Raw genomic sequence first — 20851 nt, 5'->3', positions numbered from 1 at the left:
GGCATAAGATTACAGCATGAATGGCATGAGTGGAGGAGAAGTGTAAGGCCATTTAGGTGGGCTGCTTTGTAGTCCTGTAGTTTGGTAGTTGCTTTGCATAATTTATATTGGTTCTTATTCCTCAGACTGGATTGAAACAACTGAGATGAAAATATACTTTTGGGAAAATATGTCTGGTATAAATATAATCCCTAAAGTTTGATCTTTACTTCCCTGTAAGGTAACATGCTTTCCTATGCCATGGCTGCCTGGTTGTGTCTGCTTTTCACAACAGACCATGTAAAATCAGGAGTGAAGGTTGGTGAGTCCTGATCAGAAGCATTTCTGGGTCTGCAACAGAGATTGTTGTCTGAATTGTCCAGGGCTTTCAGCTCCACCTTCTCCCAGAGGACAGGTCTCATTAACATGTAATTGTCGAGATGTTGTTTGCACCTGGCAGGTAGGGAACTTTTTTAATGTTGCATTTCATGTGGAAAAAAAAAAGCTAGCAGGGATGATGAAAGACCTTCCTTCTAGGAGTGGTTATGAACATTAGCCTTGTTTTTATTATGAAATGTAAGAGTACAGCAGTTCCTGAGGTTTTAGAATGGTGTAGACATAGACAGCAAGGAATGAAATGAAAAATGGATCATTTCAACAAGAGAAACAATACATACTGTTTGGCACTGCCTTTGAGATATTCAAGAAGTGCTAAAAATTACAACATATAAATAATAGTCAGAGAGATTGAGGCAGAACTACTTTTAACTCCATACTACTTTAATGATAAATTTTGTTTGTACTCATTCTCTTCCTCAAGGCTACTCTTAATTACAAGTGTGGTAATGCAAGGCAATCTTTTGCAATGCTAATACACTGAAAGATAAAGGATGTACATTCTGATTTGTTTGAACCAAGTGATCTATGACAGATAGAAAAAAGAAAGAACTCCTGACATCAGAGGTACTAAAGAAAGCAAAATTTGAATTTAGAAATGCACAAACCATTTCCCTTCATCAGGCTAAGCAAAACAGGTCTGTGAGGGAGCTACTTCATTAATGGATATAAAGCAAGTCAAGTTCCAGCCACTACAAAGCTTTTATGTAAGGCTTTGCTGACCCAATAGGTGGTGGAATATAAATAGATCAACATACACCCTTCCTTCTGCTGTTCTACCTAATCCTTTCTTGCCTTCAGGATTGAAGAGTATTTGATCTATTGAGTCTTAAATCAGACATCATTTCCAAAAAAAACCCATTCCAAGCCTCCAAAATACAAGTGAATGAAAATGTAATGGTGTAAGAGTGAGAAACTGAATTAGGAATACACTAATGTTTTTCCTTTCCCCTGCCCCCCCCCCACATATACAAACTTCACACAGCTGGAACTGCCTGGCTTCCTACTTGCTCTTAACCCCTGTTAAATGGCTTTACATGAACCTCTTCAAAAAGAGTAATTGTATCAGACCAATATGAATTTACTTTCTCCTTTTCAATAATGCTTAAAATGCCCTCGTCATTCTGCCTGCAGGTCTCCACTGCTGCTCAGGAGGTGAAGCACTCTTTATTTTTAGTATGTGTCTCATGCTGGGGTGGAAGAATCTTAAACCAATTAAACACATTAGAAGATAATAGTGTGTGTGGGTTTGGTTCAAGATCTTCATTTTCTTCACTCTGGGGTAGGTCGTATTACCAGCCTTCCTATCCAAGCTGACAGAAATAGTGTTGATAAGCTGCTAACTAGGTAAGCAGTACAGCTGCTGCTTTGTCAGGTATTCCTGTGTCAAGAAATCACTTGTGATGTCGTTTGCCTCTTTTTCTTTTTAATTCCATTAAAGTCTTCTACATTATCTCAGTTTTGACTAAAACTTTTCTCAGATGCCTGTTTCTTTGAAAACATTTATTATTTTTAAATAATGAACCTCTTGTACCTGAAGTGTTTTTTCCAATAGGAAGAGATTGTATGTGTGTCTGTGCTTTTAAGATCTGGTTATTTGTTCTTCCCTTTTAATAATGTTTAGTTACTGGGAAAAAAAACTTGTGAACTGGCTAGTGTATTCTGAACCCTTCAAATATGTCTGGGTCAATAAATTTTTACTCTTTGTATACACTCTGATTAGCAGGTTGATTCTGTTTCTTCATTTGCAGAATTTGGAAAAGCATACCCTGAACCAGCACATGGACTTGTCAAGGTCAGAAAGCCTTTGACTACACTGACATTAAACCTTTATTTATTTGATAAGGAATTTACACAGGCTAGCAATGTTCAGCTTGTTTAAATACGAGATATTTTTTAGGAACTCTGGCATGCATTGCTGATTAATGGTCTCATCAGCAGGGGTAGAGCCTTGAACTTTTTATTTATTCTTCATCTTGAATTTGACAGTCATAATACAAAGCATGGGACAGGCTGTCCTGCATGGATTTACTTTTACAGTGGAACATCCATAAACAAAATAAAGCCAGATAGCACTTTAGAGATGTCCAACACCCCAAATGTTAACATACATTTTAAATGCTAACATTGTTTAGCACAGCAGCATAACTTGTATCACCTTTCTTGGACTGGACCGAGAGAAATCCTGATAGGGAGAAGTGACAGAGGTCAGTAGTGTACTGTAGTGTTTTCTCTCACCAGAAATAGTACATCACTAACACTATAACTGTGTATTTCAAGTAAGGATCATAATTAAGCTGTCAGGCTACTTTTCACTGAAGGGCACTTCTAATATAATACTTTTGAAACTGGCGAATGTGATTTTAGAGTGCTCCAAAAATTGACAAGGGAAGAGGGATGGGAAGGCAAGGCAAGTCATGGCAAGGAAAAGGAATGGTCCATTAGTTAGAGTACTGACAGAGCAGCTGAGAGGCTGGATCAGTTCCTTTACAGTGCCTTTACAGTGCTGGCTTTGCTGTCCTGGTCAGTGTTTCACTTCCAGTTCAGAGGAGCTCGGCTGGTGCTCAGTTTGGCACTACACAGCCTGTGGCCAAACCTGGGAGCTTATAACTCTGACTGATATTGATAGTGAACAAACAGCAAATAAATACTTGTGAGAGGACCATTTTTTAAAGGTAGTGCAGGTTTTTGATAATCAAGTGCCCAATTTATTAAATTACTGTTCAGATAATAGTTAAGAGTGTTTGTGTAGCAGAGTGTTGGGAAGATAAATGAGTGTGTCAGTGAGATGCTCAGATGGTCTCATTTGTTATTTTCTCCTCGTCCATGGCATTTGATAGATGGCACACTGCTTTCTATGCAAATAGCTTCACCCTGGCTAATTTGTATGTTTGTGTGTGGGAAGATGTATGGAAAAATGGTGGATTTTTTTGGCATTTGAAATTACTCTTGGGGCAGTTCCATCCTGCAGGTTGTGTTGGCTGAGGACTTGGAGTTTTTCAGCCAGCACCACATGAAATGCCCAGCCCTGCTGCAGGTTCTTCTTGCCATTCTGCTGTTCATTTTCTCTCTCTGACTTCCCTGCCAGTCCCTGTCTGCCTTGGGTTGCTGGCTAGGGAGAGCTCCACTTTGCAGCTTCCTGCTAGGATATGGATGTGCCAAATGGAGCCCTCAGAGGATGCTTTTCATCTTCTGCCCCTTTCTCTTTTGCCTTAATCCCAGAACAAGTGGTAGATACAATGTGTTTGGAACAAGCCTAGAAGAACAAGAGCAGGCTGCCCTGTGTTCCCTCTTTCCATTCTTTAAGCTTTATGTGAACAGACTCTGTGCACACATTCTCTTTGTCTTTTCAGTGGGGCATGGAAAGTCTGACCAGCCTTCAGCAAGGGAAAGAATCCTCACATCTCTGCTGAGGCAGCCATCTTCCCTTCCCCTCCTCCACACGCAGAATTTTAAAACAAATGTTCGTCTGTGATGCAAAATTTGCTAAAGCATCTGTTTCTTCCTGGGAGCTCTGGAAAAATGTGATCAGTGTGTTGAGTTTGTGTGAGTCTGCCTGGAAACTGTGTGTGTTAGAGGATGAGTTCAATATGCAAATCTCCAACAGCTCCTATTTATACCCATGTCAAGGTCCATATTGTCCCTCTTCTGTCTCCACCTCCCCAGGCAGTTCCCTGAGCAGTTGTTGTAGGCAGTACTGACTGACAAGGGTGTGCTGCCATAAAGCAGCCAAAGGGAGCTCCTGGAAAGGCTCTGGTTTGTGTGAGCTCATCCCACAGATCCTGCTCAGTTCAGCCTCAGGTGTTGACACTGATGAATCCTCAGAGCCATCCTGAGGAGCTGTGGAGCAGGAGGGCCTGAGGCTTGTGGATGGCTGTGTCCCCGTTCAGGATGGCATCCTGCAGGTGTGCAGGCTCCTTGTTCTGAGCTGTCAGTGTCTGAGTTACCCTGGGAGAGAGATTTTTCAAAGGTGTACTTAAGATCATTATTAACTGTCCCTTTGGAAATATGAATATTTCCTACTTGCTTATAGATTTATTGACTAATCCACTGATCAGGGCGTTTTGGAAGCTGGCACAGCCTCACTTGCTGAGAGTGAAAAGAGAAGATCTCTCTTTGCTTAGCACTCAGCAGCTGAAGAATTCCCTTGAGTGGCAGTTACAAGGTCAACAGCAATAGAACTACCCTTGATATTAATATTTTTTAAGCTAAGAAAACAAGCTGGATTGGATGTTACTCTTTTTCTCATGTTATGTAGAAAGGACTCCTTTTCCTAGCCGTTTTCAAATACTAGAGAAGAGTAATTGTTTGTGTAACAATCTGTTATTGTTAGCAATGTTCTTGTTTCTCCACAGCACAGTAACACTGCCTTTATCCTTTAGAAGCAGTGGAAAATGATAAATGAGGTTAACAAGCTCCAGTCCAAAGTGAAAATGAAATCTGTGGCTATATAACTCTTGTTGCATTCATTCTGGTTAGGGGTTGGTTTGTTTATTTATTCTCAGGGAAAAAGCATCTCTTTTCCTTGGCCTCCTGAGAACCAGAAACCATGACTGAAACTCAGCTGGAGTAGCCTATTTCAGAGCTCAGCAAAAAATACTACACACAGCATTTAGGGATAGAGATAGCTTGTTTTCCTTATTTGCTTCCAATCAGAAATTGGATGAACCTTCGGGATGCAGAAACAGGGAAAATCCTCTGGCAAGGAACAGAAGATCTGTCTGTCCCTGGAGTGGAGCATGAAGGTACTGTGTGACTGCATTGTGCATTTGGGGTGGGTGGTGCTGCATGTCTGGGTCACCTGAGTTGCAAAAATACCCCTGCTTTGAAGGACAGATGTCACCTTTGTCACTTGGGCAAATCATATCACCTTACTGTGCCTCAGATTTTCATTGCAAATAAAACAGGAACTGTCATCTCCATCAGAGGAACTTGGGGAATTAATTAAAACATACTCTGGCCTGAGATTAATGCCCATTGTACAAGGAATAGTTAAGATCCTATCTGGTGCACAGTTCACTCATCCATCTAGAAGATGGATGACTGCAAACTGTGGCAGATGCAGAGGAGAGCTATTAGGAGAAGCCACTGAAAAGATTACAGATGGGAGGATGGTCTTCCTTGGGAGAAGAGGCAAAAAAGCAGTTCTTGTATGTCTTAGCTAGAAAAGAAATCTGAGGTAGATGGGTCATGCTTAATAAATAGGCTGAGAAGGGGGGAGACATCCAGCAAAGCAGGGTAATCTGATGGTGAATTAAAAGGTGTGGGGAAATGCAGTTCTGCTACAGTCCTGCAGCAGAAGCAGTGAGGACAAACAGAATAATTGGTCTAAAATTAAACCCATATGTGTCTTAAAGTCATTATATAGTACTTGTGTGTGTGTCTATGTTTTGTGGCCATTCAGGGCAAATCACAGTCTAGACATAGCAAACAAAGAACCAAATATATAGCAGAGTGAATAAAATACATTTTCTTTAAACAGGACTTCTATTTGCTTTTCAAACATTACTTCTATTTTATTTAAGTACAAGTTTCTTTATAAAATGAACTCTTAAGTTTCAAATCATAATATTGTATTACTACCTTAATTTACTATTACCACTTAGATGAAATAAAAACAATATTAATGTGGTATTGGATTGCTGCCAAAGTCTTAGCATTAAACTGCCTTAAGTAGTAAAAATCACAGCCTGAGCACCTGAAACTAGAATTAATCATCTAAACCAGCATTTGACAGCAAGAGCTTTTCCTGTCATCTCTATTCAGTGACAGGGCATTTGAAACTGGGAGGCAATTTGGAAGATGCAAATCTGTAAAGTTTGGTTTCTTCCAATATACAAGCAAATCTTGGGCTAAGCTGCTGAGGTGTAGGTCTTACAGAATTCCCACAGCCAGCTTTCATTCAAGACATACAAATAGTCCTTTCATTATCCAAGAAAAGGTGTAGTTTAAAATGTAAAATCAGTTTGGCTAAGATAACTTGCTTTCTTCAATGTTCCAGATATTTAAGGTAGCTTTATTTAAATGAAATGAAAACATAATTATATGAGTATTTTAATTGAATTTCAGTTTTTAACTAAATGGTTGGACCCAAAATTACTTGTGAGTAAATAAGATATGTGTCATTCAACACTTTCTAATCTAATCAGCATTAAGCATCTGACTAAATGTATGTTAACCATGGAAGTGCTTAAATAAATGTGCAGGTATAGTACATCCTCAAGTTAACAAAAAGCACTAGTAAATTTAGGATTAAGTCTATGTTTATCTGAATCCTAGCATGTTTTAAAATGGATTTAACTGATGAGAATCAAACTCCCTTCTTTTCTATTTTTAATAGAAAAAAGAGAGAAATAAAAGTAAAATGAGCTTAAAATAAATAATTTCAATTAAAATTTTTGCTTGATGGTATAAATGTAAATTAAAATGTCTTAAATCAGATGTTTAAAGACAACACAGTCCTACTTTTATTAAAAGTAACTATTTATTGGTAGTTTTACAATGTTAAAGCAAACATTCCCAGGACTCTGTCTTGAGAATGAAAGAAATGAAATTACTAAATTGCAGAAGAGTTTTAATGAGTCATTTTACACTTAACTGCAAAGGGATGTTTATCCACAATGGTGTCGTCTGTACTGGTGAGGGCAGTAAAGGATGGTGCCATGCAGGTTTCCATGGTGCAAAAAATCCCATTAAAATCATTAGAGAACTTTTACATTTAAAACTCTTGCCTTACACTTCTAATTTTCTTTTCAAATTTTTTTTTCATTTTAATTTTTTTTTTACCAAGCTGTGTACTTCTCCTTGGGGTAAGATGCTGGCTTACATACCCTAAGCCTCCAGCTCTTGAGATTGGTGTTGTATCAAGGTCCTACTCCATTAAACTGTTCTGTATTAGATAGATTGCCTGGGGTTTGAGAGACTCTTGCATTTATTAAACATCTGCCTGCTCCCTGCTCATGGATGTTTTGATATGCCTTCCATTTTGGAACAGTTTGGCTCATAAAGCACATGTCAGCTGTCTTCCCTCCCCTCTTTATTTCTAAAAAATTCACATGAAACATTCTCTAATGTGCAGGAAGGAATTATGCACAATCACACCACTGAAGTATGACGGGCTTGGGAGATTTTTACTGGTTTGACTCCCCCCTCATACTGTCCTGATTAGGACCCTTAATCAGAGCTCTCTAACTGTCCCTTCTCTTCCTTCTCTTACTCCTCCACCTCTAAAAACAAATGATCTTGTGAAATATCTACCAGGTACAGTTTGCCACTTGCTCTTGGTGCCTCAGCCATTGCAAGAGCCCAGAAACCTGGATTGTCAAATTGCTCTCTTGAACCTTCCAGTGTGGTTCTGGCTTTACAGCCTGGGCAGGTTTCAGTGTTAAGGAAATAGACATTTACTTCTACAGGACACTTCCCAGAGCTCTGAGATGGCTCGGGAAGTGCTGCTGGGCTGAGAGACACATTTGTGGTTTGCTGTGGTGATGCACAGTCTGAAAGGGAAGGAAAAGTGAGAAGGGCTAAGGAGCTTGGTGTGCTAAGCAGCCCTTTGGCTGCCAGTCATCTTCAGCACAATTCTTGAAGTAAAAATTTAAGTTGCATCTTATATTTCAACTTGAAAAATTATGGGGTTTAGTAACAAACAACTAAGAACCAGGAGTCTGGTTCTGAGAGATCAGTATTGTATCCCTGGTTCTGTCATAAATGTCATTCTTGGCTGTAGGCAGGGTACTTAAGGTATTTGCATTTGGATTTCACTCTTGCAAATGTAAAAGCAAATGTAAAAACAAAGTCCTTTGTGTTTGTGTTTTTCCTGCTGCTATGATCTTGTATAAGTCCTAATCATTATTTCCAAGTACAGAATAATGGTACCTGCTGAAGCTGGATTTTATTGTGTCCAAATAATGCTTCTTTATCTGTTTCACAGCTCGAGTTCCTAAAAAAATCCTGAAATGCAAAGCAGTATCTCGGGAGTTAAACTTTTCCTCAGCAGAACAAATGGAAAAATTCCGTCTGGAACAGAAAGTTTATTTCAAAGGGCAGTGTCTAGAAGGTATGGATGTGCTCTGTGTGCTGCAGCACAGGGACTGACCCCCAGCAGGGCAGGGATTAGAGAGACTGAAATGGGTTGAATGTGGTGATTTTAATTTTTCAGAGTAGCTCTGAAGCACTCATCTTGTCAGGACTAATGGGCCACAGTATTAAGGATGGCATTTCATAAGTGTATTAACACTTTGTTATGTAAGCAAAAAAGCTTGGTAATCATGCCTGAGGGCATAAATCCACCCCAGGCTGCCTGAGGCAAGGAAACAGGCTATTTCAGAGTCAGCTATTACTGGAATTCCTGGGTCTTCCTCAGAGTGCCAGGCTGGAGCCTCTGGTTTACCTGGGTTTCAGCAGTGCCAGTGAGCCCCCAACTGCACCTCTGACCCCCCTCAGTGCAGTGCTGCTCTTAGTCTGGGCTGGAGGAGGGGCAAATAAAACATTGAGCTCCATGCCTTTTGGGCAACCAGTTGCAACATAACCTCAGCTGGATCCCAGGATGTCTGCAAGAGGAGGAGGAGGGTGGTTTCCTGTTCCCAATTAGGTGTGTTGAAATTTTCACCAAATGCCATGGAAGTGGTGTGACCTTATCAGTTCCATCAGCTATTTTAGAAAGGGAGTATCTGCTCTGAGAGGAGGGCAGGGTTCAGTGCAGTTTAAGCTGTACAAAATAATTTAAATGTAAAATGTTGGCAGCCCAGCAGGACAGTTTAGGGAGCTCCCCAGCCTATCAAGTGAAAAGCAAAAGGACCATTTGTGAATTTTCTTCTTTCAAATGCCTCTGGATCTCTTCTTCTTTTTTTTTTTTTTTCTTACTTTGCAGAATGGTTCTTTGAATTTGGTTTTGTGATTCCTAACTCCACAAACACTTGGCAGTCCTTGATAGAGGCAGCACCTGAATCACAGATGATGCCAGCAAACGTTTTAACGTGAGTGCCTTGGGCTTGCAGAGGCTGAGAGCAGGCAGAGCAAAACCAGTGCATGGCATTTCCTTGGGGACAACAGTGGGCAGGAGAAGAGGGAACTGCTACCAGCTCTGAAACACCTCACTACTCTTAGTTGTTGAGAGAGAAAAGGGGTTAAGCCAACCTCATTACCTTCCTTCCCACAGGTCCAATTTGCATTAATATAGCAATAAAGGTTTGGAGAAAGTGAAACTGATTCTTTAATAAAGTTGCTTAATTTTTTTGGAAGGTGAATCGTGAAAGGATTTTAAAATGTTTTACAACTTAATACCTGTTATATCTAGGGAAGAAAAAACCCAGCAGAGTTTTGGGCCATTTTAAAATCAGCTATTGATCATTGACTCTTGTCCAAGGTAGTTCAGTTCATGCAATGTATCATCTGTAGTAGCTGCTCTAGTGTTTGTTTCATCACTGTAACATTTTGCTGATGTGTCTTTAACATTGGCCTGTACACATTTAGTGTATATGCATATATACACATTTATATACACTATGCACAGATTTGTATCTGGGGCTAAAGTACTTCAATAGGTAGGAGTCAGTCATTTTGCAGTCACCTGCAGGAAGATTCACACAGCCTCCTCACAAAGTCTGCTCCTGGCTCTGTGTGGACATGGCCTCCTGAGCAGAGCAGGGATGCCTCAGATGTGTCACAGTGACATGTGCTGGCCATTGCTCTGTGTGGGCTCCAGCTTTGGGGGGATGAGGGAAAAGACTCCTGGAGGGAGGCTCTTGGGAAGGGTGACCATCCTCCCTGCAGTGCTGGATGGGTGCTGGCAAGCACACAAGGAGAGCAGTGCCAGAAACAGAAGGGTTTGGGAACTCTGCTGCCAGCAAGAGGCAGGCAGGGAGCAGCAAGGTCACTGTGTCCTCTGGAAGATCTCCCTCTCCAGCATTTTCCCTCTCATTCCTTGTCTGGAGCAAAGCCAGTCGCACAGAGAAGGCACTGGGATGGGAGCTACCATCACTGATTCCCATTCACAGCATGTTCCAAAGAGAGTGGGCTTGGAGGAGAGCACCAGTGTTCCAACAGTGCTCCTTGCACAGCCTGCTCAGAACCTTGGAGGTGCTGCACACACCTCAGCTCCCAGAGCTGGGCACTGTCAGTACAGGAGGAGCCAGATTTGGGAACCAGAATAAAGAAACAAAGACATCTGACAAGTTGCTTTTGATCATCTCAGGAATTCAAGACGTTTTCAGGACTGGGAGTCAAGAGAAGTTAGTTTTCAAATGACCTTGAGTATTTTCCAGTGTCCCATTTGTTCCCTGAAGTATGTCCACTTGCAGTGGGGAGCCCAGATCTCTCTCTCTCCTATTTATAGAGGTATCCTAAAGTCATTCTTGAGGCTTTTCAGTAGAATGCCGCAGCCCAAAGAAATCCAAAGGGGAATTTGTGGCCCAAAGAAGTCATCATTTTACAGCTGCCAAGATTTGGACACCCCCTCACTTTCTAATATTCCCAAAGACCTCATGTTTGTCTTGGTGTTTCCAAACCAGGAGAGAATGGAGATGTGATCCTTGGTGCTAACCAAGGCACTGTGCATGAAGAGTTTCCAAGATGACTGAGTATCAGATTGAGGACATTCCCTGACATTTAAGTTCAAGCATTGTCCACATCACAACAAAACCTTACATGCTCAGCAGGTCCAGTGTTACAGACACCAGGAGCCACAGTGGAGTTAGAACTGCTGCTTTGCTTTTCAAGGTCCAGGTTGTTTAGATGAGGTCAGATCACACTGCTTAGGTGGCCAAGTGTTATAATGGTCCCAGAGTTCTAATTTTATGTACCAAAATCTCAGAAGTCAGCAAGTTAAATCCCCAGAGCTTCTGTCACACCCAAATCCACATTTCCATTGCTGTTTGTATAAAATATGCTTGTGTCTTTGCATTTAAGCACTTCTTAAGGGAAATGGCATATTGGTTGGTGTAGCTTGCTCAGCACTAGAGGACAGAGAAGGAGAATAAAAGAAAGAATTCCCATGGGTTTTCACAATTCCTGCAGGAGACAGGAGCCTAAAGGTGCTGGGACTGCTGGTTTATTTTTAGCAGTAGGAGTGAGCAGGAGTTTGCTGTCCGAGCACTCTGCAGCCTGAGCAGTAACTGGACTGGGGAGGAATGGGGGGAAACACACAGGAATGTGTTGGGGAGATCCCTGAGTCCTGACTGAGCCTGACCAGGACAGTGCTCCAAACCAGAGAGCTGAGGCTGTGGGGTGGTCAGGGTGTGAGCCCAGGCTTGTGAGAGCCTGGAGAGGAGCACTTACTGTCCATGCATCCTTCTAACACCTCTTCTTTCTCCTCCTTTCCTCCTGCAGTGGTAATGTTATTATAGAAACCAAATTCTATGATGACGATCTTCTCGTAAGCACTTCCAGAGTGAGACTTTTCTACGTTTGAGATGGGGCTTTTTGGAGCTGTTTTAGTTTTCCTCCATACAGTTCTTGGTGCAGAACCCCCCCGACTATCCAGTGGAAGACACTCCTGTAGGCAGTGACCCTGGGGACCAGCTCAGCGTGGGTTGTGACCTTTGCCCATCAGTTCTTTTGCTTTCTTCTCTGACAAGACCAGACCAAATCCTCAGAGACGGGGCCATCTGCTTAGCGATGCCCTCAGGAAGAGAGGCTGTCTCTGAACACAGGCAAACGATGGTCATGCAGAACAATACTGTAAATTTGTGTTAGTCTCATCCTTTCTACTTCTCTGGACCCTGGTATAATCTCCCATTTCCACTCACACCAAACTCTCCATGCTTTTACTTTGGGGTTAAGTTAACCTTTTCATTTTTCTCATGTTGTAGATTTTTATCCTTTTGCTGGATTTCTGTGTAACTGGTCCACACATCCTCTTACCCCAAACTTGTAAAATAGACTGTGATATCACCTAACGTAATTAAAACAAATTTCTCAATTAAAACATTCCTACCGTCCAAAGAAGGGAAGAAATGTCAGTTTTGTGTGTTTTCCTTTCTGTTACAAAGATGTACCTCGGCAGGCACAAAATTCCATCACTCAAGCCAGCAGCAGAACAGGGCTTTCCACTGCTCTGCCCCTTCCACAACCCCCCTCTCTGTGCTCTTCCTCCAAGTGGCTACATCAGAAAGCTGTCCTGACTTCCCTGACCAAGGCTTCTCCTTGGCCTCCCCTTTGTTAATCCCTTGGGGCCAGTTGTCCCCTTGTCACCAGTTTCTCGAGCAGCACTGCACACTATTGTGCTTTTCCAATGCCTGGGGACACTCAAGCCCCTCTGGAAAACCCATGTTCCCCTGAGCCCACAGCACCACTCCCGTGCTGGGCTGGGCTCCCTGGAGCTCCACCGACACCAACACTCCCCATGTGGGGAGGCTTCAGTGACACACAGCAGCACTTTTTCTGTGACAGATTTCTGCAGCCCTGCTGCCACTTTTCCCTGCAGTTTGTAATCAGCTCTAGCACATGGACATTGTGGGAAGGGGCATCTCCAGCTGCTGCTCCTGAACATCACAAGCAGCTGTGTAATCACTCAATGCCTTGGTTAGCCTGTCCTGTTGCTGGGCTTGAGATCCTCAGAGCCACAGGGAAATGAAAGGCATCATTTCACATCCTGGATTTGGCCACTGGGTGTGTGTGGGAGGGATACAGCGTAAATATTGTTCAGGGGGTTTGAAGTTGGACCATTAATCCCCATTAGCCACGACAGCAACTTTCTCACCAGACCTCAGTGATGGATCCCATCCTGGAGCACCTGCAGGGCAGAGTCTTGTCAGCAGTGTGACCCATCCTAGGCCAGCCTTCAAACAGAGACACCAACTAAACCTGCACCCAGCACGAACGACAGCCACTGAGGGAGGGACTCTGTCGAAGGGGAGACACAAAGGTACCCAAAAAGGAAAAGTGAAAAAGGGTGAAGGTCTTGAAAGCAGGTGTCTTTGTGTAGTAGGGCAGACACCCTGCTAGACCCACACAGGAGGTGTCCAGCAGAGACAGGGAGCAGGCACCACCTCTGCCAAGCTCAGCTACAACCAAGGACTGACCCAGAGCACAGGGACAGATGCTCCCAGTGGGTCTGAGTCTGACCTCTGCCTTTTCCTTCTAATGGCATATCCTGGGCTGCATCCAAAGCAGCACAGCCAGCAGGTCAAGGGAGATGATTGTCCCCCTCTACCCCACTCTCATGAGACCTCACCTGGAGCGTTGCATTCATCCCTGGTGTGTCAGTACAGGAAAGTCATGGACCTGATGGAGGAGGTCCGAGAAGGCCACAGAAATGATCAGAGGGAAGGGTTGGCTTGCCAGTGAAGATAGGCTGGGACAGCTGTTGTTCAGCCTGGAGAAGGCTCCAGAGAGACCTTTTTGCGGCCTTGCAGTACTTGTAGGGGCCTGTAAGAGATGGGAACAGACTTTTCAGTAGGGCCCGTAGCTATAGGACAAGGGTGATGGCTTTAAAGGAGGGTCAATTTAGATTAGATATAAGGAAGGAATTTTTTAGGGTAAGGGTGGTGAAACACTGGAACAGGTTGCCCAGATCAGGTCAGATCAGAGCATCAGCACCTGACCTGGTTGGAGATGTCCCTGCTCCTGGCAGGGGGGGGTTGGACTAGGTGACCTTTAAAAGTCCTTTCCAACCCACATCATTCTGTGAGACAAACTGTGAATTCCCAGAACCACTTAACCTCCCTGGCGCTGAGGGGCCGCTCACGCTGGCGGCTCCGCGGGGCTTCAAGCGGCCACCAACGCGCGTGGCTGAGGCTCCCGCCGGGTGAGCAGCCCTGGGAGCGGCTCCCGGAGGGACGCAGGGCCTGAGACGGCCCGGGGGGGCTCCGCAGCCCTTTCCCCCCGCGCCCGCCCTGCCCGGGCTGGCCCAGTCCGCCCGGTCGGAGCCGCGGGCCCCGCTACCGCGGGTCACTGCCGCCCTCCAGTGGCTCCGCGGGGAACAGCCGGGGCAGCTCACCCGCTCCTGGTCCCGAACCGCCTCTCCCGGGCCGGGCCGGGCCGTAGGGCAGGGGTGACACTGGGGTCTAAGCACCCACCACCCAAAACCCAGGCAAAGGGCCCCGGGGAGCTCAGAGCAGGAGCCCGTTCTTGGCCCAGGCAGCTGCCGGTTCCCTGCCCTGTGGGGCTGATGGGATTTGGGAGCCCTGGGAGAAAGGGCAGGAGACACGGGCATGTCCTATGCCCAGGGCTCAAGCATGGCACAGTCAGATCTTGGCTCCCTGGCATGGGACAGCAAAGGTGCCAGTGAAGGGAAAAGTGGGGCTGGAAAGTGAGAGAAGGGAGCAGAAGGTCAGGGGTGCATGTGCCACCACTGCCACCAACCACCCATGTCCCTGTGGCAGCTCTGGTTGCAACCTGAGGGCACCCTCATGCCACCCTCTGCAAAGTCGGGGGCTCACAAGTGAGTGCAAGGACCAACACAGTGATTCCCCTTCTTACTTACCAAATCAGTTCCCATCTGGAAGTTGACAGGCTTGGCAGGCATGTCTGGGCCACAAAGCAGCCCCCAGCCAGTTCCACATGCAGGGCTCTGCACGAGGGAAAAGCTCCGTGGTGGAAGAGAGGAAACTTTGGCAAGGGCAGGACCAGGCCCCTGAGGAGCCTCTCACTACGCAGGGCCTTGCCCAAAGCTCAGGCCACTCACAAACCCCTGGCTCGCTTGGAGCTGCTGCCTCCTGGAGCCTTCAGCACGGGCCCGGCCGGGTGAGGCAGCCGCTGCTGCTGTGGTCACTCCCAGCCGGCAGCCGCGGCCTTCCCGGGGTGTTCCAGCCTCGATGGCTCCCACAGCAGGCACCGGTGCCTCCCGGCATTTGTTTCTGGAGCCTCGGGGCAGGGAAGGCGCTCGGGAGGCTGCTCCCTGCCAGCTGGAAATTGCCGCAGGGGTCTCGTCCCCCACCTCCGGAGGGCCTTGAGTCGCCCTGGCAGCCTTGGAAACCCTGCGGTGAGAGCAGAGCCTGGCACACAGTCAGGGCCCACAGGGGCACATCGGGAACTGGAGAGAGCTGTGCACAGCTCGGGGGGCTGGCACACAGAGATTTGGGTAAAGCTCCATCCTCACTACCCTCCAGCCATGTCTTGGCCTGGGAGCACTCCGAGCTGGGCTGTTGCACAGCAGTGGGGCAGTGAGGGAGGAGGGTGATGCACAACAGCCTTTTGGCTTCACGGGAGCTCCCTGCATAGTTCCGGGGTCCATCACACCATAAGGCTCCCTGAAGCACAGCCAATGGCAATGGAACCATCCTGCGAGGGGCTGCAGGGCTGACTGAAGGTGAGGGGAACAGGGCCAGCTTCTCCTCTCCACGGCACGCACCAGGCTCTCACACCCTCAGCGCCCATGGCCAGCAGCCCTCCAGGCTGTCACCCACCCTGAGAGCTGCTCTGGGAGCCCTCCGCTGCCCACGCACCTGGCAAAGCCACCGGGGCTCCCGCTGGCCCGTGCCCCAAATCTGCCCCGCCCAAACAAGGCTCAGGCGGGGCGGCAGAGCCATCCTAATGTGCTTAATGAGCTGATTCATGAAAGTTGTTGCCGAACAAAAGGCGCACGAACAGCCCAGGGCCACGTTATGTTCGGTGTCTGCTTTGCTACTCTTACCTTGCCGCAGGTGCCGGCGGCGCGGGCAGACGGCGGGCAGGGCGTGGGGACAGCGAGCACAGAGCGGTGGCAACGGGGTCAGCAACAGGGTCAGCAACATCTCGTCCCATCTCACCCAGGGCCATCCAGTTCAGCAGCACTGGGAGGAGACAGGAGGCCTAGGCAGGTCTGAGTCCCCTGCTCCTTTTTTGGGGACACAGATTCCGCCCCTGAGTTGCCAAATCCAAGCAGGCAGAGCCCCAGGCAGGCACTCAACCACTTGGACACAGGGATTTCACTGCCAGGTGACCTGAGCATAGTTCCATCTCTCCCCAAGGACAGGAGGAGGACAGCTGGAGCAAATACAGGATTCAAAGCACCCTTTTTTCAGTCCAAGGTGTCCAATTCCTCCTGCCCTAGGGAGCCTCTGCCCACCAGCCCTCAGCGCTACAGGATCTGGCTGCAATCCCTGTTGGGTTCAGCAGCTGCCTCACCCCACTGCAGGTCTGACATCCCCATCCACAGTGCTCCAAGAGAGGAGCCAACTATCACCACGGCCCCTTTGGAAGAGCATTCCATTCTTATGGCATCCAGCTCTGAGCCAAAATCCTTCCTGTGCCACCCCTCAACCAGAATCCTGCCTGCTCTCCCAGCGCCTCAGTGCCAGGCAGGGTGTGGAGAGTGGCAGGCACCCGGAAGGGGTGACAAGCTGAGACAAGCAGGAGACACAGAGCAAGTGGATGAGAGGAGCATGTAATGGTGCTGGGGTCCTGGTGTCCCCAAAGCCAGTCTGGAAAGGTCTGACATTGCCCTGAATGTGAGAAAGGGGAACAGTGACAAGCTGTGGAAGGGATCACGCTCTCACCAGGTATGGAAGATGGGCCCCAAGAAACTGCTGGGGATGCAGGAGTGACGTGAAGGCCCCGAGGGTGAGGCACTGACAGAGCTGGAGCCACCTGGCTGATAGAGAAGCAAGCATTCCAAGGAGAGGGCAGAGGCCCAATTTCCATGGGAGGAGGTGGCAAACCCGGCGGCTGAGGCCAGATACATTTGGCTCAGGAACTGGGAACGTCTGCGCCCCTCGATGTTTCCCGGAATCCTTGCAGGAAATTCCCTGGCACAGAGCAGGAGCACGGGGGAGGCAGTTCCGGCTGCCCCGGGCCAGCAGCCACGCTGTGCCGCCTGTTCATCCCCATCACCACCAGCCTGGCCGGCTCTCCTGGCAGGTTGGCCTTGGCAGCGCCACCCAGGACGGGGGACAGCCACGGCGCGTCCCCACGGCGCTGCCGCGGCTCCGGGGGCGGCGGGGCCGTCCCCATCCCGCAGCGCTAGATGGAGCTGCGAGACAGCGCTGCTGCCGCTGCCGCTGCCGCTGCTGGCGGTCACCGCCTCGGCCGGAGCCGGGACAGCCCCCGAGGGCAGCTCAGCGCAGCCGGCAGGCGGGCGGGCACCCGGGATGGGACGTGCCACCAGTTGTGCCCCAGGAGAGGAGCGGCCCCACCTCTGGGCTGGACACGGAGTTCCTCTGGCCAGCCCGGAGCTGGGATGAGGTGTCCCGGCATCTCCACGGGCACCGACACCTCCGTGCCTCACGCCTGCCCTCATCCCTCTTTCGACCACGTTGCTGCCAAGCCGGGGACGCACAAGTCCCCAGACAGGCCGGTGGGGCTCCCCACGGCCACACAGAGTCCCCTGCCTCTGCTGGGGACCTGCCAGCTCTGAGGAGTGCCCACGGCCATCCCACAGAGATGCACAGAGCGCAGGGAGCACCAGCTCCAGTCCCTGCTCGGGGACAGGTGTCCCATGCTCATCTCTTCCCATGGCAGAGTCCCACAGTCTCGCCCCTGCCTGCTGCTCACTTCCCCAGACGCTGCTCCAGAGCTGCAGCCTTGTTCCACAGCCCATCCCAGGGATGGGGCTTTAGGCTGGGGGTGTCCCCAGGGAAGCAGCACATCCTCACCCTGGGAGTGGGGATAAGGGGGATTAGCCCCAAGCCAGCCAGCCCCTGCAATTGCTGCGGTTTGGTTGAACCAGAATTGGCTCTGCAGCCTGCACTGCACCATCCCTGCAGGGGCTGCACCCCACGGCAGCTGCTCTGAGCCCTCAGGGCCTCACTTGGTGTCCAGCTCCATTCAGGACCACACTCCCTGCCACCCCAGACAGGGCATTTAGAGCCCTCCTCTGCCTGTGGATCCTGTGCCTGGAGGACCCACATCCCCACCCAACAGCCAGGCAGAGCCCCTCGCCTTCAGGCCTCTCTCTGGGTGGGAAAGGACACATGTAAAGATCCCATCCCTGTGGGTTCTCCAAGAGCAAATCAGATTGTGCTTTCTCAACCCCCAGCTGTTCCACTTGCACTGTACTTTCTTAGAAAAGGAATGCAGGATCCTCTCCAGGTCCACATCTGCTCTGAAGGACAGCACTGGACGCTTACTCCAAGGTCTCCTCCTGGCCCACACCCAGCACAGCACTGTGGAGTGGCCTCTGAGCCCACCAGCCCCTGCTTGGCCACCACCCCTCCCTCTGGGGCTCCCCAGCCAGCCATGAACAGGAGCCACAGCCCTCAGGAGGGTTTGCAAAGCTGAGGGTCTCTCTCAGCCCTTCCTTCTGCCCTTTGGAGAGGACCAGCTCAGCCAGAGAAGATGGAGCAGCCATGGGCACAAGGATGGACACAAGGTGTGCACAGGAGGGGCTCCAGGCAGCCCAGCTCTGCTCCCTCTCCAAGGCTCCCATCTCCAGAGGGGGAAAGGGTTGAGGTGGTGTCCCCAAGAAAATCTGGCAGTGGGGGGAAACATCCAGCTGGGTTTCAGAGCTCAAGGACCTCTACTGGGCTGGGGACAGCCAGGTGCCTCCAAGAGCCACCTCAGGGCCCAGGGACAGAGCTGCCCTGGCCCACAGAGAGGGACAGGCTGGGGGGACACAGCAGCCAGGGATGAGACAGCAATGAGATGTCCCACTTCTGCTCTTCAGCCTGGGCTGGTCTTTCCCACCCACACCAGGCAGCTCTTGAGGCAAGTGCACAAACATTCCTGAGCCATTGAGGAGGCACATAAAGTCATATCAGCCATGACTGGCCAAGGCCCTGGGCTTCCACAGCCTGCTCCTGAGGGGTCTGTTCCAATGGGACACCTCACATCCTGAGCCAGGTGGCAATTGCTCCACCACAGGAGCAGCTCTTTGTGTCTATTTTCAACGGCAACCACTCAAAATTGCTTCTGTGTTTGTGAGCTTGAAGAATCACACCTGGAAGGCAGTTTCACTCGTCAGTCTCTTAAGCTGATGCCAATTATTTGCCCAGACACAAACTGCAGCAGAAACCAACCCCAGCCTGTGTGTTGATTGCAGTCCAAGCCCTGCATTCCCCACAGGCAAGTTCTCCACTGAGCCCCCAAGGTGCTCCAAATTTCATGAGGGTTGTCAAGATGCAACAAGAAGTTTTGGATGAAGCTATCCAAAAGCTACAGCTGGTGCAGGACAACTAACCCACGATGGACAGGTCAGGACTGGAGGCAGCTGTGCCAGGCCAGGCTCAGTCCAGCTGTCCACAGGGCATGGGCTCAGCCCCAGTGGTTCTGCTGGCCATGACCCGTGGCAGGACAGCTCCACTGGAGTGATGTGCATCAGGCCAACCACATGGGAGTTGCTCTCAGTCCACCTGGTTGTTGAGCTGCACAAAGTGCCTTCAGCTGAGGTCTAGACACAGCAGAATCCTCAGGAAGGGCTGCCCTTGGTTTAAGTGGCCACTGGAGCACGTTGGCACAGCCTGGGTCCCTCCTGGTGCATATGAGGCTCTCTTGATGCTCCCTCCTGCAGCTCTCCTGATAGTTCCTGTGGGAGCCACCTCACCCATCTTCAGAGGTCAGCAGCCACCTGAGGACAGCTCCATCCACTTGTCTCCACAGTCTCCAGGAGCAGCGTGATCAGCAGCTCAGCAGGGTTTGGATCCCTCATGACACGTGGTGTCTGCAGGTGAGGGGTGGCACTGGCACTCCTGCCCTGCTGGTCACAGCTTAATGTGTGACCTGTGACAAGCTCTGGGTGAGGGCTCCAGCACCGCTCTGTGCCTGAAGGCACACCATGGCTGCAGGCTCTTCACCTTCTGCCCTGTGGTGTCAACCTCCACAGAGCCCAGCTTGGGCCTCCACGCAGAGCTGGGATCACCTCCTGAACACTGAGGCAGGTGGGACTCTCCAGCTCCCAGTGGGTAGACCCTGGCACAAGGCTGACTCCTCAGGAAAGCATCTCCAAGATCTTCACAGGCACCTTCTGAGCTGGCATGACTCCTGCAAGCCTTCTCCTGCTGGGGGGACCTGCTGCTCCTGGTCCCTGTCCCAAGACATTACCCAGGTGAGCAATCCCTTGAGCATTTTGGATTCACTCAGCCCTTGTGGCACCAAAACCCCACTGTGTTCCACCTACACCTTTCCAGGACCCTGCAGGTGGGAGCCTTTTCCAAAAGAACCACAAATCCTCCATCCCGAGGTGACCCTGACTGCTGGAACAGCCCCAGAGCTGAAGGGCTTTTATAGCTCCTGGCAGGGTGTGGCTGCCCCTGATTAGCTGGGCCAGAGGCAGGCAGCAGCTCCTGATTGGCTCAACGCAGCCCCCCTCGTGCTGTGATTGGTGGGCAGCTGCTGCAGGAGTGAGGCAGCAGCAGAGACAAGTGGCAGCACGCGGTTGGCTGTGGTGTAGTGCTAGGTGGCAGCACATGATTGGTCAGACCAGAGGTTGCTTGGTTGTGATTGGTGGAGGCAGCATGAGGGAGTAAGGGCCAGGTGGCAGCACGGGATTGGCCGGTTGGCTGAGCCACCACGTGAGGATTGGCTGGGGCTGGGATCCCTGCGAGGATCCACTCATGGAGCTGTGTCTCAGCCCCAGCCCTGGCACTGCCAGAGCACCCCCAGGGCCACAGCGTGGCAGGAGTAG

The 20851-nt window shown here is 49.1% G+C and overlaps 1 protein-coding gene and 1 long non-coding RNA gene across 2 annotated transcripts in view; one reads left to right on the top strand and one right to left on the bottom strand.

The window, feature by feature from the left end:
• Positions 1-12332, top strand: part of PDE6D (phosphodiesterase 6D) — a 33119-nt gene extending 20787 nt beyond the window's left edge. The window contains exons 2-5 of the mRNA XM_054639261.2: positions 5032-5120; positions 8306-8431; positions 9245-9350; positions 11701-12332. Coding sequence (XP_054495236.1) covers positions 5032-5120; positions 8306-8431; positions 9245-9350; positions 11701-11782 — 403 coding nt within the window. The 3' untranslated portion in view covers positions 11783-12332. The remainder of the gene's footprint in view (positions 1-5031; positions 5121-8305; positions 8432-9244; positions 9351-11700) is intronic.
• On the bottom strand, positions 12097-20406 carry LOC143694890 (uncharacterized). The gene is made up of 2 exons (XR_013183654.1): positions 15947-20406; positions 12097-13740 (listed from the first exon to the last, which is right to left on the bottom strand). It is a non-coding gene; the product is annotated as an uncharacterized LOC143694890 (long non-coding RNA).
• Between the last annotated feature and the right edge of the window lie 445 nt (positions 20407-20851).

The sequence above is a fragment of the Agelaius phoeniceus genome, chromosome 10, assembly GCF_051311805.1.
Source record: "Agelaius phoeniceus isolate bAgePho1 chromosome 10, bAgePho1.hap1, whole genome shotgun sequence".
Taxonomy (NCBI): domain Eukaryota; kingdom Metazoa; phylum Chordata; class Aves; order Passeriformes; family Icteridae; genus Agelaius; species Agelaius phoeniceus.
The sequence above is the reverse complement of the archived record's forward strand: the minus strand, read 5'-3'. Positions and strand labels throughout refer to the sequence as shown.